This window comes from Helianthus annuus, chromosome 9 (assembly GCF_002127325.2).
Source record: "Helianthus annuus cultivar XRQ/B chromosome 9, HanXRQr2.0-SUNRISE, whole genome shotgun sequence".
NCBI lineage: Eukaryota > Viridiplantae > Streptophyta > Magnoliopsida > Asterales > Asteraceae > Helianthus > Helianthus annuus.
This window is the reverse complement of record NC_035441.2, coordinates 122,114,923-122,141,092: the sequence shown is the minus strand read 5'-3', so window position 1 is coordinate 122,141,092 and position 26,170 is coordinate 122,114,923. Positions and strand designations below refer to the sequence as shown.

General features: G+C 35.2%; 2 protein-coding genes and 2 long non-coding RNA genes across 5 annotated transcripts; 2 read left to right on the top strand and 2 right to left on the bottom strand.

Annotated features, from left to right (window-relative positions):
* Nucleotides 1-4,166: 4,166 nt before the first annotated feature.
* On the bottom strand, nt 4,167-5,427 carry LOC110878467. The gene is made up of 4 exons (XR_002557970.2): nt 5,291-5,427; nt 5,079-5,182; nt 4,688-4,823; nt 4,167-4,412 (listed from the first exon to the last, which is right to left on the bottom strand). It is a non-coding gene; the product is annotated as an uncharacterized LOC110878467 (long non-coding RNA).
* A 2,789-nt stretch (nt 5,428-8,216) lies between these two features.
* On the bottom strand, nt 8,217-9,689 carry LOC118482076. Its single transcript, XR_004867091.1, has 3 exons — nt 9,528-9,689; nt 8,457-8,653; nt 8,217-8,365 (listed from the first exon to the last, which is right to left on the bottom strand). It is a non-coding gene; the product is annotated as an uncharacterized LOC118482076 (long non-coding RNA).
* A 1,747-nt stretch (nt 9,690-11,436) lies between these two features.
* On the top strand, nt 11,437-14,565 carry LOC110878466 (DNA-directed RNA polymerase II subunit RPB7). 2 transcript variants are annotated; one of them, XM_022126769.2, is made up of 7 exons: nt 11,437-11,597; nt 12,068-12,188; nt 12,264-12,429; nt 12,596-12,646; nt 12,807-12,872; nt 12,966-13,034; nt 14,200-14,565. In XM_022126769.2, exons 2-7 carry the CDS (start codon nt 12,073-12,075, stop codon nt 14,263-14,265), a joined length of 534 nt encoding a protein of 177 aa, XP_021982461.1. In that variant the 5' UTR covers nt 11,437-11,597; nt 12,068-12,072; the 3' UTR covers nt 14,266-14,565. The 2 variants fall into 2 exon arrangements, with proteins under 2 accessions (XP_021982461.1, XP_021982462.1); XM_022126770.2 differs by having other exon boundaries at nt 11,446-11,598; nt 12,065-12,188.
* A 3,332-nt stretch (nt 14,566-17,897) lies between these two features.
* On the top strand, nt 17,898-21,008 carry LOC110878465 (putative pentatricopeptide repeat-containing protein At2g01510). Its single transcript, XM_022126768.1, has 2 exons — nt 17,898-20,530; nt 20,610-21,008. Exon 1 carries the CDS (start codon nt 17,925-17,927, stop codon nt 20,367-20,369), a length of 2,445 nt encoding a protein of 814 aa, XP_021982460.1. The 5' UTR covers nt 17,898-17,924; the 3' UTR covers nt 20,370-20,530; nt 20,610-21,008.
* The last annotated feature ends 5,162 nt before the right edge of the window (nt 21,009-26,170 follow it).

Here is a 26,170-nt window from a genome sequence, read left to right as displayed (position 1 = left end):
AATTAATCGTTACAAAGCTTCGGGTTCGCTAAAAGGTCACTCAGAGGTATAATTTAAACATGTTGACACATTTAACCCTTGCGGTTTGTAAACTTTCACTTTCTTCCACAAACGGCTTCATATGATTCATAATTCATTTGTTTAAGGGTATAAACATCGTGTAGGGTTGTTGAAAGGCAAGATTATCAAATGTTGACACTTTGAATCCTTTTACACACATACTTTCTTTGTTTGTCAACTTTAATCCCTCGTAATCAATTCGTTACTCGTTTAAAGTCCAGGACACGTGTCGATATTATATTGGACATGATTTTTGCAAGGTGTTACATCCTCACCCCCTTAAAATAAATCTCGACCTCGAGATTTACTGAAATAAATGAGGGTACTTCTGTTTCATTGTGGACACAACCTCCCACGTGTATTCTGGACCTCTACGGGCATCCCATTTAACTTTCACTATCGGTACGTGCTTCCTTCGAAGCTTCTTAACCTGTCGATCCTCGATCGACAAAGGTTTTTCAACAAACTTTAAGCTCTCATCTATATGCACATCCTTATGTGACATGGCTAACAATTCATCAGCTAGACACTTCTTTAAGTTGCAAATGTGGAACACATTATGGATTCCACTGAGCTCTTCGGGCAGGTTTAACTTGTAAGCCACTGTTCCGACACATTCGATGATCTTGAATGGTCCTATATATCTTGGGCTTAACTTGCCTTTCTTGCCAAAATGCATTACTCCTTTCCAGGGTGATACCTTAAGTAACACTTTATCACCTACCTCGAATTTCAGAGGTTTACGCCTTTTATCTGCGTAGCTTTTCTGCCTATCCCTGGCAGCTTTGAGACGATCACAAATCTGCACAATCTTATCTGTCGTCTCCAGGACTATATCAGGTCCTGTTAGTTGGACATCTCCAACTTCCGCCCAACAAACTTGCGTTCTGCATTTTCTCCCATACAAAGCTTCAAAAGGTGCAGCTTGAATACTCAAATGATAACTATTATTGTACGAAAATTCGATCAGTGGAAGATGATCATCCCAACTTCCACCTAGATCAATAACACAAGCCCTTAGCATATCCTCCAGTGTTTGAATTGTACGCTCACTTTGACCATCCGTCTGAGGATGATATGCAGTGCTGAAGTTTAATCGAGTGCCCAACGATTGCTGAAAGCTTTTCTAAAAGTGAGATGTGTATCTTGTATCCCTATCAGAGATAATAGACACTGACACTCCGTGAAGAGATACAATCTCGTCCACGTATAGCTGAGCTAACTTAGCTAAGCTGTGTGTTTCCTTAATAGGTAGGAAGTGGGCTGACTTGGTCAACCTGTCGACTATAACCCAAATAGTATCATTTCCCCACTTTGTCTTTGGTAACTTTGTGATGAAATCCATAGTTACCATTTCCCACTTCCAGGTGGGAAGTTCAGGCTGTTGTAGCAAACCTGACGGCTTCTGGTGTTCTGCTTTAACTTGCGCGCACGTCAAACATTTGGCCACATAAGTGGCTATAGATTTCTTCAAACCTATCCACCAGTAATTTGCCTTTAAATCCTGGTACATCTTATCACTACCAGGGTGAACATAATACTTGGAACTATGGGCTTCTTGGAGGATAATATCCCGAAGTTCTCCATAGATTGGAACCCATATCCGTCCATTTAATCTTAGGATCCCATCATTGCCATATGATAACTGTTCAGCCGTCATACTTTGTGGGTGAGACTCATCAGAGCCGTTTTGCTGCAGGGATTCGTTGTGGGATTAGGGTTTTTTTGGGGAAGATGATTTGCTTTGATTTTGTGGGTTAGGGTTTTTTTTGGGGAAGATGATGGTTAAATGGGGGGAAGATGATGGTTAAATATGGGTATAAAGGAATTATATATATTTAATTTAGTTTATTAATTATTAATATGTTAAATTAGAATCAAATGGACAAAATTGCCCCTGCACAAAAAGACAATATAGACAGGTTGCAACAGTCAAAAAAGGAGATTTTTGAATTTTGGAATAAAATGACAACAAAAGTGAAACCACAGGGACCCAGATTTAAAAAGTTTGAGATTTAGACCAAAATGGCAAAAGTGCTCAAACCATAGGGACCAAAATGGCAGTTTACTCATAAATTTAATATGTTTCAAACATTTCAGAAATTACAAATAAAGTTTCATAAAACATCTTATTATTTATTTATATTAATAACTAGGTTAGAAATTATATCTTAATTTCTTAATTGTAGATAATTATTATTTAATATAAATTATTAAATTAAGAGTAAAATGCATGAATAGTCCCTGTAGTTTTGTAAAATAACACCTATAGTCCCAAACTTCTAGAAATTACACCGGTGCTCCCTGTGGTTTGACAGTTTGTTACTCGGACAGTCCCTGGAGTGAGTGGGGGTTAGTTTTCTCAGTTAAGTGGGTATGACAGGACCTTAATGCCCTTAATGTATTAAAAATATTAAAACATTAAAAGATAAATTTAACTCAAGTGGCCCCACCCCACCCTCACCACCTGCAACCCCCTCATCGATACACGCATTCTTGGTGCATTTTACAAAAATTATGGACTATATGTGTTATTTTACAAAACCAAAGGGACTACCCGTGCATTTTACTCTTAAATTTAATATACTAGTAAGGTGCTCGCGCGATGCGGCGGGAGACAAAAATCCGATGGTTCGCTTTAGCCATAACCGATTAACCAAAATTATGAGTCGGTTTTTGTTATGACGTTTGTCATAATCAAATTAGCCGAACCAAACTTCCCAAGGTTGAAAGACTAAAAAGATTTACCAATATAGTAATAGAGAACTACCATAATCTTTCTATGAAAAACTACGTACTAATTATTAGTTTTTAGCTGGCACTATGATTTTAATAGAACAGTGTAATTTCACTTTAAATGTAGACTTCTACAAATAATGTCAAGACCCGATACAAAACAATTAGAATTAGTAGAGTCAGAATCCCATTGCAATTTAAAACAAGATAAAAACTACCTCTCAAACTTTAAATCTTATAACAACAATAATAATCTGGCACTTACTCTCACAAATGAAGTTCACCATCCCACATTATAAAGGAAGCTAGACTAATTTTGTGCTTCTTGTGTACAAATGTTTACAAGATTGGGGTTTTTTTTGCTCCAGAACCCATAAGGGTTTTAAATTTGACAGTGGTTGTGATGAAGATCACATATTTGATCGCTATGAGTGACCAAAACACGAATCCCTTTTCCAGCCATTGTCAACATACCCACGATATTCTTCTGGAATTCGCCAGTATCGCAAACTTCTTTGGCTCTACCTAAAAAATTGTTTGGTCAAACAAAGACTTTGACGATAAAATGGAATCTTTAAAGCTGTAAGATTAATGAAAACAACATTTTGTAGTAGTTTTTAAGTTAAAATTATATGTGAACATCAAGTCAAGTCCAACTTTGAATTGGTTGAGAGTTGCTCAAAGTGTAAATTTAATGCCTAAAGACTCATCAATCAATTTAATCCGAAAATTAAATTACTATTGATACAAACTGATTGATTAACAAAAGGTCTAAAACTTCATTACCATTCAAAGAATAAAACTGAATTTCTAAGATCAAAGTCCATATTTATTTTAGAAATCAATATTAGTTTCATTAGCTAATGGCTTTACTTTCAATGATCCACAAAAGAAACTTTCCTTCACAAGCCTATGATAGCAACATTCTAATTATGTGTAGTATGTCTGTATGTGTGTGTCGAGAGGAAGAAGAATCAACTAAAAAATATGTGCCAACTCGACCCATCTACTTAGGAGCTGGTTAACAGCGAAAAAGACACCACTATTGGATCAACTTCACTGAAATATATACATAAATAATTTGAGTAAATAATTGCTTAAATAAATGCATACATGTACTATTTTTGTAAATTACACATCCGTTGCAAAGGATGCATATTGTTTACAATATTCCTATGTGGAGCCACCCACACCTAGTTCTAACTCCAATCATCATGAAAATGAGTTTCCATGATATAATTGATTTAATAGTTGTATTAAAGCTACATGTTACGAAATGCATGAGTGCCCAAAGTCCATTAAAGCTATTCTGAATAGGAACCCAAAGTTATAAAAGGGTTTCTGAAACTTGCAATAATTTGTATCATTAAAAGAAACAAATAATACTATAACTAATATAAAAATTGCAATAATTTGTTACCTTAGGGTGCATGCTAAGTTCTGAACGGTAATTGTTGCTGGAAAATATATGGCTATTGGTTTTAAAAGTTTAACCTCTGGGACCATGATGCTTACCGGGAAAATTACACAATAAAAATGGTGATCCCGTGTACTATTCTTTTCCTTACAAAGAAGTATGCATAAAGGACATGAAGTTTCTCCCAAAAGGAGACTCGCTGCATAATAAAGTAGATGCAATTAATCGTCTCCCATTGTTATTAGGGTAAAGAAAAAGTTTCTGCTGTTAGTTATACGTCACAAAAGATGATTTCATTGGTCATTTTTTAACATATTAGCTGGCCCACATTACCAACTATGTTGTTGGTATCGGTAAGCTTCGAAGGTACTCGGGAGTTTGTTTTTTACCTATGTAATAGATTTTTTTTTGCTGTTTATTCCTGTAGATTATTAATTTGATGAATAAAATCTAATATTTGATATCACAACTCACCTCTAAGTCCCCAACAAAGACATATTTCCACCCCTTGAGGCTAGCCCAAACTGCAAGATCCATGTCCTCCATAGCAGTTCTAGCTTTCCAGCCACCGGCATCTTCAATTGCTTTATATGCCATATACCAGCAGTCCCTAATGCCATCAAAATTACCTTAATGCTCATCAGTTTCACAAGCTGATTCAAATATCAAATTCATTCAACAACAAAACTTACTCAATTTAGTAGGAACATAATAATTGGCAAGTCATAATTAGAAACAATGGTGTAATGAAATATATAACTCTAAATCAACATTATGAAGAAAACCTTAATGTACTTAAATTACTCGGTAATACATCTTCAGCGATTACCGGCATAGAACAAAACGGAAGTGATGAAATGCTTACTGTGGTTATCAGCAACCAGAGAGATGGATGATGTCATCTAAGAATGAAAGGGCAGAGGTAAAACATGAAACACGAACCGGCAAAGCACTTGATCAAACATAGATCTGCATACTCCGAAAAGCGCAAAAACAACAATGCAGGTGAGCAGTCAGAAAGACAATACCATCAAACAAAGCTAATACGAATCAACATAATACGTGGTGAAATTTTACCTGATTCGTCAAACAAGAATGATTGTTGTCAGATCATGACCACCAGAGTCGGTTTCGCGGCCAGAACCTTAACCATCCTTGTCACCGCCAGCATCGATCTTCAAAGGTTCCACCATGGCAGGAACATCCTCTCTAGATCTGTTGGGATTTTTTCTTGATTTATGAAAGAGAACGAGAGAGAAATACGGTGATAAAAAACCGATTTTGTTGTGTTTGAATTTAAAATCCCCTATTTAAATTTGAAAACCCCCATAGAAATGAGGTGTTTTCAGAGTATGCTGTAGAAGTTGTAAATTGTAATGCATGCATTAAGAGTTGTAAAAAATATTAATTTTAAATAATTTATGTAAATGACAATCCTTGTCTCTCGAATATGCATTATAATTTTTCGGTTAATCGGTTTTCAGTTAAGTCATATTTTTTTTTTGTTTTAGCTCGGTTTCCTCTGTGAACCTTTCGGTTTCAGTTAACGATTCATATCAATTTTTTTAATTAAAAAACTATAACAATACTATACTCAAATTAAAGAGAATAAAATGAGTATTTTTATGGTGTAATTTTCTTTAAAAAATATTAATATACGAAAAAGTTATGTCCGTTTAAAAATCATGGGTTAGTTTTTCATAAGGTGATAAAGTCTAATTAATAATTAACTAATCAAAATTTTGTTAAAATTAAGGAATTAAAGTGTAATAAGTTTAGGGCTAAAAAATAAATAATGTTTAAAAGACCAAATTACCCTTATTTTAGGGGTCTATTTATAAATAAAAGGGGGGGGGGAGTTCTTATTTTTTGGGTATCTTAAAATACCCATCCTTCATGCATTATGGTATAGTATAGAAGATGAAATTTTCTCACCCTTTAAATAAGGAATTATTGTTAATATTTGACTAAAGTGTTAAAAAGTTGTTTAATTAGTTATTCGACAATAGTATTAGTATTCTTCTTTAATCACTTGTACACAAAGCATCATAAACTTATACCTTTTAATCCGTGCGTTGATATTGAACAAGACAACTACCGAAACGTCGATAAAAATGTGTAGGTCGTCATGCTATCTTTGGATTTTTTTTAAACATAATAGTTTATAAGATATGTCAAGAATAAGTAAAATATTATAAGTTTGTTATGGAGGGGTGAATTCTAACCAATTATCTATAATTTTGTTAAAACCTTAGGGATTTAAGTGTAATAAGTTTAGGGGGCTAAAAAATAAATAGTGTTTAAAAGACCAAACTACCCTTATTTTAGGGGCCTTTCTATAAATAAAGAGGGGGAAAAGTTCTTATTTTTTGGGTATCTTAAAATGCCCTTGCCTCATACATTATAATATAGTATATATATATATATATATATATATATAGAGAGAGAGAGAGAGAAAGTATAATGTACAAAAGTGATTAACGTACGTTAACGTACGCGACAGAATTATAACGTGCGTAATTATTATCCCATGCGTGATTATCAATTTTTTGTTCAACATAACTTGCGTAATTAAGATCCCATGCGTGATTAGGTCAAAAAAATTGATCCCATGCGTGATTAATGGCTCCAATGCGTGATTAACTGGCTCCCATGCGTGATTAACTGATCCATGCGTGATTTTTGGCCTGATCCAAGGGTTACGCGCGTCGCGTACATTTTGTACGATAAGCCTTTTTGTACGTTAGCCTTTCCCTATATATATATATATATATATAGTAGGGTGCCCGCGCAATGCGGCGGGGGCAACACTTTGCATCGCGGTACTCATTTATGATAGTTTTCAAGTTTATTATGTTTTTTTTTTAAAGATTTTAGGTTAATAACATTTTTGTGATTGATACATGTCATAAACGTTATACATGTTTAGTAAGTAATTGATTTAACATTTAAATAATCAATTACCTCAAGAAATCATGGATGCAATAAAATAACATAGATGCAAGTTTTAGTGGATAACTGGATATAACTATAGATGTAAGGCCTTAGGGTATACTTTAAACCTCCTCAACTCCACCCATGTACCACATCACCCACTTTTCCTCTTGCACCCATGTCATATTTTCTTGCTTGAGGATCCTATGTATTAAAAAAATGGGTCGAAAGTTGTCTGATGTTTAGCTTTAGTGGATAACTGGATATAACTATACATATTGTTTTATTCAAAAGGTTAACTTATCATTATAATAATTAAGCTCTTATAATGATACTTAACTTATTAAGTGTTTTTACAAATATAGTTATGTTGGCAAAAGCATACTTACAGTTGTAACGGATGTAACAATTTTGATGAAGGCAACTACAAATGCAGAATAAATGTCTTTGTCAATATAAAACCTCTCTGCATCAGCATAATTCTGTCCACTTGATTGCAGGGCAGCCCTAACAACTTATGCAACGCATATTCAACCCTTAACAATATATTCAACATACAAATTTTAAAAGTCAGACTATCACTTTTAAAAAAAAAGGAGGTTGGTCAGTTGTCTCTCCTAACCTCAGGATTAACTTCATGAACAGTTGATTTTGGTCCATTCCAAGCACCAAACACACGGTGAATTTGAGGTACTCATGTGGTCCAGACTCCGAAACCTTCTTAAGTCGATCACTCTAGATATTCAAAAGAAAAATAACAAGTAATTAGTAACCGTTTAAAAGCAAGCTCATGCAGCGTTAAGGTTTATAATTCTTCTAACGGCTAAAAAGTAGATTACCTTCTCCTTCTCAAGTGCATGTAGATGCACATGAAGTTCTACATGTTTTCTCAATAATAAAACAGTTTCATCTAATATTGTCATACAAGAAGTTCCACAACAGTGCTCTCCATTGTGAAAAATACCAAATTATAGACGTTAATGATTAGAACGGTCATAAAAAAGATATTTAAAACTAAATATCAAGTGTTTGGATACATACTTCTCTAGGAACTTGTACATTCTTCAAAATAGATTCATAGGAGAGATTGGAATCATCAACAAAGTTGGTTACTTGATATTAAGTTGCATCAGGACTTGATGTTCAAAGCTTGCTTTTCTCAATGCATCTGCTTTCCCTTCGGGCAGTCAAAGTGCTTCAATTTGCCCTCTCATCAACCTTTCCAAACATCACAATATAACTCAATTTTATTTGGTAAGGTAAATTGTAACATAAAACATTTTATATATAATAACTATGTAAGGCATACCAAGGAGAGTTCTTGGAGTAGCTAGTTCACAAAGGCCATCAATCTTGTATGTTTGTAAAGTAAGCAACATAGACATCAAAAGCCAACAAGATGAACATCAGTTGCATTATCAACTAATATTCCAGCATTTGACCCCATACCACATAGCATTTGACCCCATACCACATAGCAGTTTCCTCCGATTGAACTGCAGCTGACTACACCAAACAAAAAAAAGGGTAAAATCAACAATAATAAATGGTCAGTAAACTAAAGCTTAATTTGTTTAACAGATAAAAAGGTGATGGCTTTAACCTTCAATTAAATGATAGAATTACAAAGTATAGTGAATATCATGACACCCTAGTAACGAATCCACAATATGAAGTTGGGGCATGTTAACTAAACCATCTAAAGTATGATTACGACGAAAGTACGTTACAAAGGGAACATACCACCAATTCCTGAAGTAGCGTACATAAACTGAATGTAATGTCATAAAAAATAGAAAACGAAGCAATGCCACATTGCTAATAGAGGATGAATACTTTAAAAACTATAAATGGGACTCCATTTTTGTAATATTGGGATTTAACAATATTATTGGAAGACTCGAAGTGAAAATTCCACATTTTCACTAATTTCTCAATTCTTCATATTTAGATATCAATATTTGGTTCAATCCTTCTAACACTAATAAATTGGTATCTTAACACCATTTTTTCAAAACTCCATTTTGGATTGTTGACCCATTCTAGCAGATTCTATGCAAGATCAAATCTTGTTTAGTTTGAAATTAAACTCGCCTAAGAATGTAATCATCCCCACTAAAAATGCAAAAAGATTAACTTTAGAACAACTACCAAATGCCCCTCTACTAATGGTTCTTTCAGATCCGATGGTACAACCATGTAAGCAAATCGACGTCATCAGCAATTCCTCTAGCTAGTTTCACATAAAAGCATATATTAAAATAAATCAAGATCCATAATTTTATATAGCTAACAAAGATTAGGATCACAAATTCACAATCAACATGTACAATTAGTGTAAACAACAACTTTTGCTTTTGAATTCGGAGATTGGGTATACCTCTTGTAAAAGTAAGTCATCGGGTACAACTTGTTTAATACATTGCAACATTCTCTCTTTCCTCTGGCGAAAGAAAGGAGTTCATCCACCGAAAGAAGTCTTCTAAGAGTATCGAGGACATATGAATTGCCAAACAAATGCACCTTGTTCCTCGGTTAAGAATTGTTGTTTCTGCAATGGGAACACCTGTTTTAAGGTACATGTAACATTTTAAAGACCAACCTTTTTAATTGTTTAATCAATATCTTCAAACATGAATAACCAACTAACTGGATTTCACTTTGATATTTGGAATCCCTGATTCAGCCGTCGACTATGAACCACCCAAAGCCACTGTCTGTGCTTCCCTTCAGAACACCGACGGTTATCCATGTCTGAAAATGACCACACAACCACAGGTTGCTGGTTATTCAACATTAAACAACCCGGAACTCGATTAGGGTTTGAAGGTTTACCTAAAGAAACTCGATTAGGGTTTGAAGGTTTACCTAAGCCGGAAACTGGACTGATGTTCTTCTTCTTAAATCATCTTTGATTTAAGGGTGAATAAAGATAGGGGGAGGGGGAGGGAGAATGCAGATCCAGATCCTGATTCACAAGGAATCTGAGAGAGATGTAGGTCATAAATTCGAAATTTGATTAGGGTTTTAGCTTTGAAATTCGAAATTTGATCAAGGTTTTTGCTTGTTGTCCCGCTTGAGTCTGCGAGTTTGAAGGGTTTCATGACTTTTTCCAAATTTCTTTAAATGGTTGTACGCAAGTTTTAAATTATATGTTAAATAAAATAACTAACTTATTCTTATTTTAATTGTACCTTATGCATAAAGTAAAAAAAATTCTTATCTTTAGGTATTTTAAAATGTCGTTCACAGTTTCACTAATACATTATTATATAGTTAGATAGATATGAATAATATTTCATTTTGTGATATAGAAATACACACATTGTTTTAATAACTTGTACACTAATGCATCGTCTATTTGTACATTTTAATATGTACGTCAATACTGATCAAGACAACTATTGAAACGAAAATGAGTACTTCGTCGCGGTACCTTTATATTTTTTTAAAACATTATAGTTTTTAATATGTTGCAAGAATACGTAAAAGATATATAAGTTTGTTATGAAGGAGGACAGATGTAACTAATTATCTATAATTATGTCAAAACTTAGGGATCTATGTGTAATAAAATTGGGGACTAAAATATAAATAGTGTTTAAAAGACCAAGTTACCATCGTTTTAGGGGTGTATTTATAAATAAAAGGAGAAGAAGTTCTTATTTTTTTGGTATCTTAAATTGCCCCTCCCTCATGCATTATAGTATAGTATAGATGTTTAAAATGCAAGAAGAATAATAATAACATTTATCATACTAATAGATTTTTCAAAAAACAACTATCCTTTTAAGATGCAACTCACATCTAGATATTTAAATTTTAAAGTTATATAATTTAATAATTACCAATAATTTATACTTATCTAATTAACTTAAGTTGAAACATTATTTTTTTGATATAAGTTTATCTAATTGGATAATTGCTATATGCCTAATATGGACATTTCAACATTTTTTTAGAACTAATAAATTAAGACCGCTATTATTTAAATAAAACTTGGGTTAGTAAATGTATGTTCACATAATTGTTAAAACTCGTGAGAAAATCGATGATAGTTTGTCTTCTAATCGATGGTTCAAATGCTTTCATATTTATAAACTTGACAAACATCACATGTTTTGATCATACATGACACAAAATTTTGTTTGGATTTCAGAAAAGCGTCTTAAAAATATTGTTTTATAATTTGTTATTAATTATTTGATTTTTTATTTACTTAACCCGTGTTTAATGTTATAACCTAGTTGGCTAATAATATATAGTTAAAATAAAAATAGAAATAAAATTAAACCTAAAAAAATTAAAAGAGCAGCCTATCTCCCTGTTCGCTCCTCCATCTTCTAAACCTAAAAAACGACTGACGGATCTTCTTTCTTTCATTCTACGAATCAGCACAGCAGGGAGGGAAGGTAAGGTTCAATCAGCCAGCCAGCCAGCAAGCAAGCAGGTAAGTTTCGATTAGCCACCATTTCTTCTCTATTACATTTGAATTGTTGCCATTCGGAAACGCGATCCCTTGCGAACCCGGATCCTGTTCGTACACCAAAACGAAAATCGTGCCATGACCAGCGAATTATGTGACTATGACGAATAGGCTGCTTTACTGTACTGGTAGAACCGGATTTAAGAACATGACATGACATGACAACATCATAAAGAATTGAATAAATTATTTGCAATTTTGCTTTTTGTGTTTTGGTGTAGATTTGTTATTTTAATGAAATAATAATAAGTAAATAAAATATGGAGCTTGAAGTAGTAAATGAATCTGTGAATGAGATTTTGAGGAATTTTAAAAACCACTTCACCCCATTTCTTATTCCCAGCCATTGGTGTGCGATACAAAAACCATATTATAATATATATTTGAAATGTGAAATAGTTTTGAATTGTACTCTATTTTTTGTTTGTTTTCAGGGAAGATGTTTTTCCATATTGTCCTTGAGCGAAACATGCAGCTTCACCCTCGCCACTTTGGTCGTGACCTTCGCGAAAAGCTTGTATCAAAGCTTATGAAAGATGTGGAGGGTACTTGCAGGTTCTTATTATCTCTATATCCTGCAAACTGCTTTGGTGGAAAATATAAGCTTACTTATGTCTAATTTATTTACAGTGGCCGGCACGGGTTTGTTGTTGCCATAACAGGCATAGAGAATGTCGGGAAAGGGCTTATTCGGGATGGCACGGGCTTTGTTACTTTTCCCGTCAAGTATCAGTGTGTTGTCTTTCGGCCTTTTAAAGGAGAGATCTTAGAAGCTGTGGTCTCCATGGTTAATAAGGTTATATACTTTATGCATAGTATTTTTGATGAATATACATTTTTAATTAAATAAGTCCAATCAGAGTTTGTTTGAGTCGGTTACCCACTTTTTTAGTGCTCCCCATTGATCCCAACCCTTACGGTATTAATACATAAAAATAAATCAAGCTTGCCAAATTTTGCAGATGGGTTTCTTTGCTGAAGCTGGGCCTGTTCAAATCTTTGTGTCAAACCACGTGAGTTCATCCTGAGCTTCATCATTCTGCTTCTTTGTCATAAGATTGTAAACATTAATTTGAGATGATTTACATAAAGAAGATATGTTTACAGAATGGGTGGTGTGTGTTGTATATGGGACTTTTTTTGACATTATATTTGTTTTGTTTTTTCTCGTAGCTGATACCCGATGACATGGAGTTTCAGTCGGGGGATATGCCTAATTACACAACTTCAGATGGATCTGTATGAATCAATATTGCGAATTTTATGTTTTCTGGTTGTGCTTGCCATCAGTGATGTATGTTTGATATTATCGCGCTTTTGGGCTTTTTTCAGGTGAAAATTCAAAAGGATAGTGAGGTTCGGTTGAAGATCATTGGGACTAGAGTTGATGCCACTGAAATCGTATGTCATACAATATTTCAAAAACCTGATTATTAAACTATATATAATTGTGGAGGTTGAAAGTATTCGTTAGGGCGTAAACAAGCTGAGTCGCTCATGAGCTACTTGAGATTGGCTCGCTAAAAGCTCAAATCGAGCCACACGCGAGCATGAGCCCGAGCTAAAGTATAGCTTGCATAGTAAACAAGCCCAAGTCCGAGCTTCACCAGACTCGGTGGCCTAAAAAATACTATAGTTTTTACGGTTTAAATCTGTATATTTAATATATTGTTACATAATCATTATTATTAGCAGAGTAAATTACAAAAATCGTCCTTTGTGGATGTCACTTATTGCAAACCGTGTCCTTTGTCTTCAATAATTACAGAAAACGTACTCGATGTTTGCAAACCCTTGCAAGTTATGTCCTTTATCCCTAACTCAGTTAATTTTTTGTGGTTAAACCTGACCAAATGGACCCCACATGAGGGTATTTTGGTCATTTTACTCTCATGTGGGACCTCCATTTGGTCAGATTTAACCACAAAAATACCCTCATGTGGGGTCCATTTGGTCAGATTTAACCACAAAAATTAACTGAGTTAGGGCTAAAGGACATAACTTGCAAGGGTTTGCAAACATCAAGTACGTTTTCTGTAATTATTGAAGACAAAGGACACGGTTTGCAATAAGTGACATACATAAAGGACGATTTTTGTAATTTACTATTATTAGTATATATAAAGTAAAAAGTTATAAATATAAATACAGGAAAAGGATCATGTGAGAAGTGATATGCTAGTTGAGAAACTTGAGAAGCATTCTGGACCACACATTTTAAATAATAAACAAAACTACACACGAGCCAGCTCGAGCTTAGGCAAACCCGGACTTGGCTTGGAATGTTTACCCCTTGGTATTTCTGTAACGCTTTGGGCAACCTTCAACCCTATTAACCTGCTCGACTCGTTTCATTATTAGCTAAGCTTTTAAAAGTTGACCTGTAATCCAAGTCAACCCATTTTCTTGTTAATGGGTTGACCGTTGAAGGTGTCACCTCTAGGAGAAATCATGTTCTTTTTCTCTATTTTTAGTTATTATGTGTTCATTGTTTTACAAATTATATCTGTACAGTATATCCCTTTTTACACGTTGAATTAATATAAATCTGGCTGTTGCTTTGCAGTTCTGCATTGGTACCATCAAAGATGATTTCTTGGGTGTTATTAGCGATCCCGGTACAACTTCTTAACGCATGGGACCTCTCACGCCTTGTAGCAATGTAGCCTTCCTGCGTTGGTACAACTTCTTAATGCATGCAATGCTTTTTATTTCAATAGGGCATTTTGAAAATGAAATCATGCATGTACTGCTATTATATAAACCTTGTTGCACCAACATTTGTGGATTTTGTATACTGTAGTAGATAAGATGCACTTTGGATTCGGCGCTTTTTTAGAATCTAGCCTAAAGGTTTATTTCGGTTCCATCATAATTCGCTTTTATTATTTTGCGGAATTATACAGGAATACATGGAATTTAGATCATAACACATTGGCTGCTGATATTTATTTATTTCAATCAGTTGGTATTTCTTAACTAAAGAAATTAAATACTCAGTGTTGTTTGATTTTATTTTTTGGTCAAAATTTTGCTATAGTCTTTTAATTGATAAGGTCAGTATAAACTATTTTTTTTATCAGAACTATACTGACTACGACGTTTTTTTTGTTATACCGAGTAATATCTTTTGTTAATATATGATTGTAAATGGTATTAGCGTTGTTTATTTTTAACTGTTGGTGTCTCGTACTTTTGGAAAAGTCTCACTTCATGATTGATACAGTTTTTTATTGAAGAACTAAAGTTATGTTAATGATTTTGGTAATCAAGAAGATATACAATAAGACAAAGGGGATTTTAGAAGTTATAATATGAAATTATTATATGGGTCATGAGGTGCAAAGTGTACATTTATTCATAAACTACTTTAAATCTTGAATTGGAAGACTCAAAAGGGTTAAAGATTTGATTTATACATTAGAGAGTTTTAATGTTGGTAGAAGGTGACAATTTGTTGGTTGAAGTTGATCCTATGTTGGTCAGCTTAAGTTTTAGAATGGGATTTATAGGACCAATCCGGACGGGGTTTGTAAACAAGGACTTCCACCCTATATACCTTCACCTCCAATAGGTTGTTCCGTGGGAGGTCCTCAAACAAGGACCATGCCACCTATGCACACTTGGTGGTGCTCTAATAAATTTTAAATGAGCTTTTATGCTTTATTTGAAAAAAAATGTAATATGCAATATAAATTTATAGGTTCGTGTTGTTTGATATTAACTAGTGCATTTACAATCACCATAGCAATTTCATCCTTTTGATACTTAAACAACCATCAACTGGCATATGAGATGTAATTAGCACAAATGGCACCACCATCACCATCAACGGCCCTCGCTCAATATCAAAACCAACCGACGAAAACATAACATAAAGTGTGAAATTCTACCAAAAGTCGGAACTAAGACCAAAATGTAAATAAAAAACGAAAACTTTGGCTCAGAGTTGTCGGAAGAAGTGGTTGCAAGGGGGTTTGCATGTTTAAAACCTACCATCCAGTATCCATGTCATGCCACTTTCATAAATTTACAAGTAGATATTGCAAACTCATCATAGCCCGATTCATTAACGTCGTCACCACCGACATCTTCACCTCAAAACCATCATGCACAAAACACCGAGCAGAAACCACAAAACCAAAACGAAAACGACACCGAATGGTGTAAACATGGTGGTGATTCAACGTCACCTCAATACCATCAAGCACAAAGCACGACACCAACAACAATATTGTAGGAGGACGGTGTGAAAATGGCGACGCACCGACAACGACAACATCACCGGAGGGGTGGGGTTTTATGACCAAAAATGGGTACAACCCCAAAGCCAAGAGTACAAACACTCTCATGTATAAAACACTCTCCAAGCATTACGTACACAACAATAAGCGTAACAACCCCAACACCAAACCGACAACGGCGGCGAAAGATGTAAACACGGTGGCGATCCACCGACACGCACCGTCAACGACATCTCAACACCATCAAACGCAAACAATGAAACCGACGTAAACACTGGATGTCAAGAGCAATTCGAACACCGGCAAGGTCACCAGAATCAAAGCTATTTTAAAGCTATTTTCTAGAGAGAGAAATATAAGAGAAGCTAGTGTATGTGTGAATTAAGGAGAGAGAGGTATGGTTTTTATGGATTATGATGAAATACAAAGGATCCTAATTGTAAGAAGTGTAAGAAGGATGTATAGAGTGACAAGTGTCCAATAACCTAAAAAAACCCACTACACAAAAAAACCCCACTACAAAAAAAAAAAAAAAAAACCCTTAAACATCCACCACCACCAAAAACCTAACCCCCCCCCCCCCCCCACATCACCCACCCTAATTTTTTTTTTTTTTTTTTTTTTTTTTTTTTTTTGCCGAGGGGGGTGAGGGGTGGAGGGTGGGGGTGGGTGTTTAGTTTTTTTAGATTTTTTTTAGGTTTTTGGGGGGTGGGGGGGGGGGGGAGGGGGGGTTAGGTTTTTTAGGTTTTTGGGGGGTGGGGTGGGGGGTTAGGTTTTTTTTAGGTTTTTGGGGGGTGGGGGTGGGGGTTTAGGTTTTTTGGGGGTTTTTTTGGTGAGGTATAGTTTTTTTTTTTTTTTTTTTTTTTTTTTTTTTTTTTGCCGGGGGGGGGGGTGGGTGGGGGGTGAGGGGGTTTAGGTTTTTGGGTGGGTGGGTGGGGGGGTTAGGTTTTTGGGTGGTGGTGGGGTGGGGTGGGGGTGGGTGTTTAGGTTTTTGGTGGTGATGTAGTGGGTTTAGTTTTAGGTTATTGGACACTTGTCACTCTATAAATCTTTCTTACACTTCTTACAATTAGAAGTCTTTATAGAATAACTTGACCCTGGTTTTTATACCCAAAAGTTAGGGCTGTAAACGAACCGAACGAACACGAACAAGGCCTTGTTCGTGTTCGTTCGTTAAAGAAATAAATGTGTTCACGAACGGTTCATGAGCACTTACCGAACGGGATTTTATGTTCGTGTTCGTTCATTAAGGAAATGAGTGTATTCGCGAACGGTTCACGAACACAAACGAACACAAATAAATTTGGCGAACGCGACGAAGGATAAAGATAGATGGCCCAGAGAGTAGCACTCGAACTTGAATCCCTTATTGTGGAACGAAGGTCGATCGTATTTGCCTATGTAAATAATGAGAAATGAAAGCGAAATGATGCATAAACAAGGTGAAAGTGGGTTTTCTAGTTTAACTGTTAGGGTAATAAAATAAATAAAAGTTTAATACTATACAAAAGGACAAATAAAATATAAGAAAATACAAAGATCTTCAATCAAAACACAAACATACGAACATAAACTAACGGAAATCAATGAATGTTCACGAACACCTTACCGAACGTTCACGAACACAATCGAACGAACGAGTCCTCTGTTCATGTTCGTTCATTTAACTAATCGAACGAAATTTCTTGTTCATGTTCGTTCGTTTATTAAACGAACGAACATAAACGAACTTCCCGCCGAACGGTTCACGAACTGTTCGCTGAACGTTCAGTTCGTTTACAGCCCTACCAAAAGTCATGAGTACAAACACTCCTATGGATAAAACACATCCAAAGCATGATGTACAACACCAACACGCCAAACTATAACTATGTTGCTAATTCATATGTTATAAATATAAATGTTTCAATTTATGTTATACACACACATACATATAATCTTCTTTATAACAATAACAAAAGAATATTATAAAAAGAAAATATTAATAAAGTTCTTTACCAACAAAACTTGGTAACAATCGCAAAGAAACCACAATTCCTTCTTTACTATGAGGCTTTGCAACTCAAGTACAGCCACCTCATATATGAAAACCCGATGTTTATACACCAAAACCATTGTCACACATTCACTGGATTCTACAATAATCAAAACAGGCTTCAACCCAGACACATCACACTCCAACTTTCAGCTCAATCACCTGGTCGTTAAAGGTAAACTAGCCCAAGCACACCAACTGTTCGACCAAATGCCTCACAGAAACACTTACTCTCTAAACACTTTAATCTCTGGGTATGTTAAATTGGGCAATCTTGATCAAGCAAGAGAATTGTTTGATACCATGTCTGTAAGGACCGCGGTGTCGTGGACGATATTAATGGGTGGTTATTCACAACATGATCAACCTGTGGGAGCTTTCAAGTTATATGCTGAAATGTGTAGGTGGGGAACACTTCCTGACTATGTGACATTTGCGACACTCTTGTCTTGTTGTGATGAGACTTTGATGACAAAAACATTGACTCAAGTGCATTCGCATATCGTCAAACTTGGGTTTGATTGGACCCTTATGGTGTGCAATAGTTTAGTTGACGCTTATTGCAAAACGGGTAACCTTGATTTGGCTAATCGGCTTTTCGTTGAGATGGGGATGAGAGATTCTGTGACATTTAATGCGATGATAACCGGATGCTCGAATAATGGATTGAACAGTCGGGCTATAGACCTCTTTATAGATATGCAAAGTTTCAGTGTAAAGCCATCCGAGTTTACTTTTGCAGCAGTTATATGTGCTTGTATGGGGCTAAACGATGTTCTTCTTGGTCAGCAGTTTCATGCGCTTGTTATCAAATCCAACTTCGTTTGGAATGTGTTCGTGTCCAATGCGTTTCTTGACTTCTACTCGAAGCATGATTCCATAGACGATGCAAAAAGACTCTTTGATGAGATGTTGTTGCTAGATTGTGTATCTTATAATGTTATCATCACTGGATTTGTTTGGGCTGGTCGATTGACGGAATCCTTAAATATCTTTCGTGAATTACAACGGACTAAATTCAACAGGAAACAATTTCCTTTTGCAACAATGCTGAGTGTAGCAGCAACTGAAACGAATCTAAAGATGGGTAAACAAATCCATGCGCAAGCCTTGGTGACAGAGGCCGGTTCGGATATACTTGTCGGGAATGCATTGGTGGACATGTATGCAAAATGTGACAGATTTCAGGATGCTAATGTGATCTTTGCAAGCCTCCCCCGTGGAAGCGCGGTTCCATGGACCGCTATAATATCCGCGTATGTTCAAAACGGATGCTACGATGAAGCTCTTCAGCTTTTCAAGCAAATGCGTGAAGCTTACGTTTACGGTGACCAAGCAACTTTTGCAAGCACGTTAAGAGCTTCTGCAAATCTGACCTCTCTTTCTTTAGGGAAACAGTTACATTCGGTTATGATCACGTTAGGTTGTATGTCGAATGTGTTTTGCGGTAGCTCTCTACTTGACATGTATGCGAAATGCGGGTATATAAAAGACGCTATACAGGTGTTTGACGAAATGCCTGTTAGAAATACGGTCTCATGGAATGCGATGATTTCTGCTTATGCACAAGAAGGGGACGGTGAAGCCACATTAAGGACGTTTGAGCGGTTGATTGAATCGGGTCTTAAGCCAGACTCGGTGAGCTTTTTGGGCGTTCTAACCGCTTGTAGCCATCGCGGGCTTGTTGACGAAGGTCTTGCTCATTTTAAATCCATGACTCAAACGTATAGAATCGATGTCAAACGAGAACATTATGCATCCATGGTTGATCTATTATGCAGATGTGGACGGTTTGACGAAGCGGAGAAATTAATGAACGAAATGCCATTTGAGCCCGATGAAATTATGTTATCTTCGGTTCTGAGATCTTGTAGGGTCCACAAGAATCAAGATCTTGCTAAAAGGGCTGCGGATGCACTCTTCAACATGGAGGTATTAAGGGATGCTGCACCGTATGTTAACATGTCGAATATATACGCAGAAGCTGGACAATGGGAGGATGTTAGTAAGGTGAAAAAGGCGATGAAGGATAGGGGCGTTAGGAAAGTAACGGCGTACAGTTGGGTTGAGGTTAACCACAATGTTCATGTGTTTACCGCAAATGACAGAACACATCCGCAAATTGAGGATATTAGGAAAAAGATTGATGTTTTATGGAGGAAGATGGATGAAGAAGGGTACAAACCAGACACAAGTGTGATTCTTCAAAATGTAAATGAGGACGTTAAGGTGGAATCTCTTAAATATCATAGTGAGAGGTTAGCGATTGCTTTTGCACTCGTAAATACGCCAGAAGGATCACCAATTGTTGTAATGAAGAACTTGCGAACTTGCATGGACTGTCACGCTGCAATCAAGATTATTTCAAAAATTGTTGGGAGGGATATCATAGTGAGGGATTCGAGCAGGTTTCACCACTTTAGAGATGGATGTTGCTCATGTGGGGATTATTGGTGAGTTTGTTGTTTAATGCGAATGCCGAATATACATGTGATAACAAGGAATCAGATCAATAGTAAGGCCACCAAGCGAACAAAGTAACGAAGAAAATGGATTGCATGTTAATAACATGAACGGCGATTTTTTTTTTTCTGCTAATATATAGAAGATCAATAGAGGTATGTTTCTCTTGGTTTTCTGTTTGTTTATTACATTCAGGTTTAATATACAATACTAAGGTGGTGTTTGTTTTTTCAGAAAAACCTCTTCTGGCCTCTTATGTCTGCGCTGCGCAGACGTTTAGCTTTGCAGACCGTTTGTTTTTTAAAAGACATTTCATTAAAAAATGTCTTCAAACCTCTGCGCGTCCTCTTCCCCACGCAGACTGCAGACGTTTTACCTCTGAAAAAACAAACAGCACCTAAGCTTGTGATTCATATGGTCCTTGATAAGAAGTAAAAACGCCTTGAGCTGACTAGATATTCTACAACCCATGTTTCCAACAATTTTGTGGCATGCACCTCTCTTGTACTTTCTGCCATTCTGGTCAAAAAAGTTATATAACTTGAGCTGTATATCATTTATTAATTGAATCATTTATGTAAATACTGAAAAGTATTTGACTTCTGATTGTAACGGAATCAAATATTGCTGTTATTATTGTTCTTCGGTTGGATTGATGATCTTGTTAAGTGGACAAGAGCATCGTGTCTGGTATTTAGGTATTCTTGAAAGAGCAGGGTGCTAGGTTTCAAATGGTGTTTCCCTCCCTTTGATTGGAGGAGACACGTATGTGGATGCAAAACTCACTAGCCTTTCATGGGAGAAATGGAGCAGTTTTTATATAACAGGTATATAGTTGCAATGGGCTATGAAAGGGGACGGGGCTATTGTTGGGATGACTGGGTCGGTTACTATACAGAATTGAAGTCAATCTTCGTAAAACAAGTGGTTCAAAAGATGATGATGAAGCGGATCAATTTAAGTCGGTAAGTGCGTTCATTCTTTCGCTTTGGTATGTACATAAACTGTCTCTAACTACCATGGAACTTATATATTTTTATTTTCTAATAAGTATCCATTTTATCAGAATCGTTCTTTTTCAAGTGTATTGCTTTGTCCATATTCTATAATTGATTTGTTTTCTGCAGACAATGGATCAAGTAGCTGAATCACAGAAGGTTTTTTTTTTTTTTTTGCAGGAAATCACAGGTATTATTTTTACAAAGATTTATTTATTTTTATTAGCCACCTCCATTAATTTTGAATTTCTCAAGTTCTTTTTTATTGAGATACTCAATTGAATGCATTTCTTTGTAGAGTGACAACATTGTGCTCTGGCGTGTAATTCATTTAATTAATAATCAGTGTTTTATACATTGTCTGAGAGATCTTCCGTGCATTTGAAACCTATCTTATAACAAATGGATATGTGAAAACGTACACAAATCTAAATTCAGATCGGTTCAAATATCTTGGAATTGTTATCGGCAGTGATGAAGCCCGTACACCTCAAAAGTGGTTGAACTCAGGGCGGTCTATGCTTTGGCCAAGGGTTAGAGGTGTACAAATCGGTTTTCAAAAAACCGGTTACGGTTATTAACTGGACCGGTTTTTTTCGTTCAAAACAAAAACTGGTTTTTTTAATAATCGGTTTCGGTTACTAACCGGTTTTTCAAGTCCAAAACAGTAACCGGTTGGGACCGGTTTTTTTCAAAAAACCGGTTTTTTACCGGTTTTCTTAAAACCGGTTTCGGTTATTAACCGGTTTTTCGGATCAATAATAGTAACCGGTCACCAACTGGCGGTTCGGTTATAAAACCGGACCGGTTATAAAAAAACCGGTTAAAAAAAACCAGTTTCGGTTTTTTTTCCGGTTTCGGTTCTAAAACCGGTTTTTTTGTACACCTCTACCAAGGGTTGCCCGAGATAACCCTCAACTTTCTTGGCTAAGTGTAAGTTTCTTGCTTTTTTTTTCTCTGTTTTATGTATGGGATAACCCTGAAAAAATATGAGTGAAAGAAAGAATCAATAGAAAAATTCTCCGGTAAGCAACAGAGGCTATGTTTCACTTCTCGTTGTGAGTTTAATCATATAGTTAATACTAACTGACTTAACTAGGTTTACTAACCTAGTTAGTTAACTTGTTTTATTTTATAGTTTCCATTAATTACAAAAAACAACCCCTTAACTTGTAACTATATTTAACTAACCAATCTAACTTCGTTGAAGCTTCCCTTATATAAATCTAACCGAACTAACTGAGTTGTTTTATAAAGTTAACGTTTTAGTCCGATTTTAATCCAACACGTTACGTGATGATTAATTAAATAATAAACTATTAAAAATTATTAAAAATTCTTATTTTTTATTTAATTGAAAAGGGTCCGGTTTTGCATTCCGGGTCGGATTTCGGATGTTACAACAGATGGTTTCAATGGTTTCACTGACTCACCAGAGAAGACAAGTTGAAGGTTTGGTGGTCGGAATTCTTGGTCGCCGGCGATGTATCGACTGGAGTGAAGTGTGCATGTGAAAGGTAGTGTGTAAAAGGGAACCGATTTAGATAATGGGAAGTGGGTTATTGAGGTGATTAAGTAACACGGATGAAATTACCTTTTTACCCCTTGACTGTTAGTGGGTAGCGGTCAACTTTGACAGCGTTAAGGGGTAGGGTCTAACATTGATGCAATTGGGAAAAGACGGAGTGTAAAGTTGATCGATTTTGAAAATAGGATATAAAGTTGATCTCGCCTGTTAAACACAGGATGTAAAAATGCAGTATAATCTAGTAAAAATATTTCATTTTGTCTTACCAAAATTACTATGTGACCGATCATATGTATATAATAATTTTGTCTTTGCGTGTTTGCCACCCAATAATATTTTTCATTTAATTTGTTTCTAAATTATGATTTAAAATTTACGTCAAATGATGTAGAGTTAACTTTCGTTTTGCTCCTTGTGGTTTGGTCACTTTAACGGTTTTGCCCCAATCATTTAAAAACGGCCATTTTCCTCCTTGATGTTTCGATCTTATCGTCAGTTTGCTCCCTAGCTCTAACTCCATCCATATTGTATATTAACTGAAAGGGTATTTTTGAAATTTCAAGTTAACATACAAGATCCAAGTACCCTTATGTTATACTTGAAATTACCAAAATACCCTCCCAGTTAACATACAATATGGATGGAGTTAGAGCCGGGAGCAAACTGGCGACAAGATCGAAACATCAAGGAGGAAAATGACCGTTTTTAAATGATTGGGGCAAAACCGTTAAAGTGACAAAACCACAAGGAGCAAAACGGAAGTTAACTCAATAATGTATTTTGGACTTTTGGTTTTCAAATGCTTGTGTGTTGAAGGCAAACTATGTCCTTGCCGTCTTGGTGTTGCTCATCCTTTGAAGCTTCAGCTAAGATGTTTACATCGCATTGATTCCTTCAAATGATATAAGTATATAAATCCAAATACAAACAAGGATAAAAACTAAAAAATATATAAATCCAAATACAAACAAGGATAGAAACTAAAAAATATATATTATGTATTTAGAATCAATAATATTCTATTAATTAATACCAGCAGTTCAAAATCAATATCAGAACCTAAGTACCAAAATTCAAAAGCAATAAAGTTCAAAAGCATTTCCAAAACCTGAATACAAAAGTTCAAAAATACTAAAATGTATAAGAAGTAACTTTTACTAATCTTTGTTGCAAAAAACCATGGCAGAAGTGAGAAGTAGAACCTAGAATGGTGCTATGCTTTTGAAGAATGAAACAATAAGTACATGGACAAAGAAAAATAATGTGTGATTTAGAAGAAATAAATAACAAAAAAAAAAAAAAAAAAAAAAAAACTAAACTTGTACTTGAGTCTATAAATTTGGATATGAAGAAGGGGATCGTGTACCTTCTTCGTCCTCTGCTAGATCCAAGGGCAAGCGATTTCCTTCACATATACAAATACGCCCAATTATTACATAAAGATCGCAGAGTTATGAGGTAGGCTGATTTTTTTTGGGTGATAGAAATCCATTGATTATCGATAACATATAAAATCAGTTCAAAACATAAAATATAGCCTAATCATGATAAAGCCTCGCGTTTGAAAAAAAGCCCTCAATATCATTTTTGTATATCGTCTCCTCAATCGAGATAGCCTAGGATACCACCAAGCATTTTCATGGGATTGACCCTTGAATTAGCTCCTAGGCTCGTGCACGAGAGGCTTTTGACAATAGAGGATGCGATATTAAATAATTAAATAATACTAATTAAGAGTGCTCTTCTTCCAAACCAAATATATTAAGTCCCTGCGTTACAGCGGTTGTCGAAAAATTGTGTTAAGTAGTAGCAGTACTATACCATTGTCAACGACCACCATCGGAAAAGCTCGTAAAAATAAAATAAATAAAAACAGGAAAAAAATAACGTCGAGCGAAAAGCAGACATAAAATCTTTGAATCACGCACGCTCGTTGCTGAGAAATTTAACCGAAACGTAAAACATAGAAAAAAATAATTAAGTCCATCCAAGACCCGCGTGTTGGACGAACTTGTCAAACGCAGAAAAATAGATGTGACGTGACGGGTCAGTCAAACGGGAAAAAAATATACGAAAAAATGTTGAACCCCACACGCACGTTGCGGTGCGTTAACTCACAAAATTTAGAACGAAACGAAAAACTTGAGGAAGATGAAAAATATGGTGGACCAAAATTGAAAATAAAAAGGAGTTGGGATTAAATTCCAAAAGATAAAAAACTTTGGGTTAAAAGTAAAAAAAACAAAGGGTCTAAATTGCAAAATTGAAGTTATTTATTAATTTTGGATAAAGATAAGGATAAAAATAAGTGATATCTATATATTGGTTATTAATTAATATTAACTAGTATTAACCACCCCGTGTTGTGGCGGGGTAAAACCGTACCAAATAACATCAATGTCATAGCCCCCGTGAGTAACTATCAACACCGAAAAAACTCGTAAAACAAAAAAAAATAACGAAAAGTAGACGTAAAAACGTTAAACCACGCACGGCTGTTGCGGCATGTTGATGCGAAACGTAAAACAAAAAAAAGTACATTGGTTAAAGGTTAAAAGTTAAATTAATAAAACAAAAAAAGAAATTCACAAAACATATGATACAACCATCAATGTATAAATAACTTACTAATTAATTAAGTTATGGGTACAACTATAAAATGCACAATACACCAACAAAGCTTGATGTACAAACATTATTACAACTAATTAATTAAGCTATAAGTACAATTATAAAATGCACAATCCACCAACAAAGCTTGAGGTACAAACATTATTACAACAAAATGTTGCAAATTCATATTATATAAATATTAAAAGAAATTTATTAAACACATATAAATAAAATTTATAACGTTGAAGGAGAGAATGCCATATGACATTATTTGGAGTCTTTTATTATAAGTTAGATTAGATATATAAGAAAATAAAAAACTTGAAACTAAAAAGGAAGAAGAGGCACCTAAGGGTTGTACTCTTGTCTCAACCAATCAAATCCCATCATGATAAAAATCTGAAAACTATTCTTAAGCCATAAAACACTAGTGACACCTAACCCTTGCCGTAAACTAATTTTCTTATTTTTAATAAAAACATTATTTCAACATAAAATTAAACATTACATAATTAAGAGTAAACTGCCATTTTGGTCCCTGAGGTTTGGTCACTTTTGTCACTTTAGTCCAAAACTTAAACCTTTTGCATCTGGGTCCATGTGGTTTCAGTTTTATTGCCATTTTGGTCCAAAAATAAAATTAGGTCATATTTGTC

Excerpts from the sequence above, each read along its gene's own strand:
- LOC110878466 (XM_022126769.2), top strand. The coding sequence starts at position 12,073 with ATGTTTTTCCATATTGTCCTTGAGCGAAACATGCAGCTTCACCCTCGC. Across the intron at positions 12,430-12,595 it reads TGGTCTCCATGGTTAATAAG|ATGGGTTTCTTTGCTGAAGC; the intron begins GTTATATACTTT and ends CAAATTTTGCAG. Across the intron at positions 12,647-12,806 it reads AAATCTTTGTGTCAAACCAC|CTGATACCCGATGACATGGA; the intron begins GTGAGTTCATCC and ends TTTTTCTCGTAG.
- LOC110878465 (XM_022126768.1), top strand. The coding sequence starts at position 17,925 with ATGAGGCTTTGCAACTCAAGTACAGCCACCTCATATATGAAAACCCGA.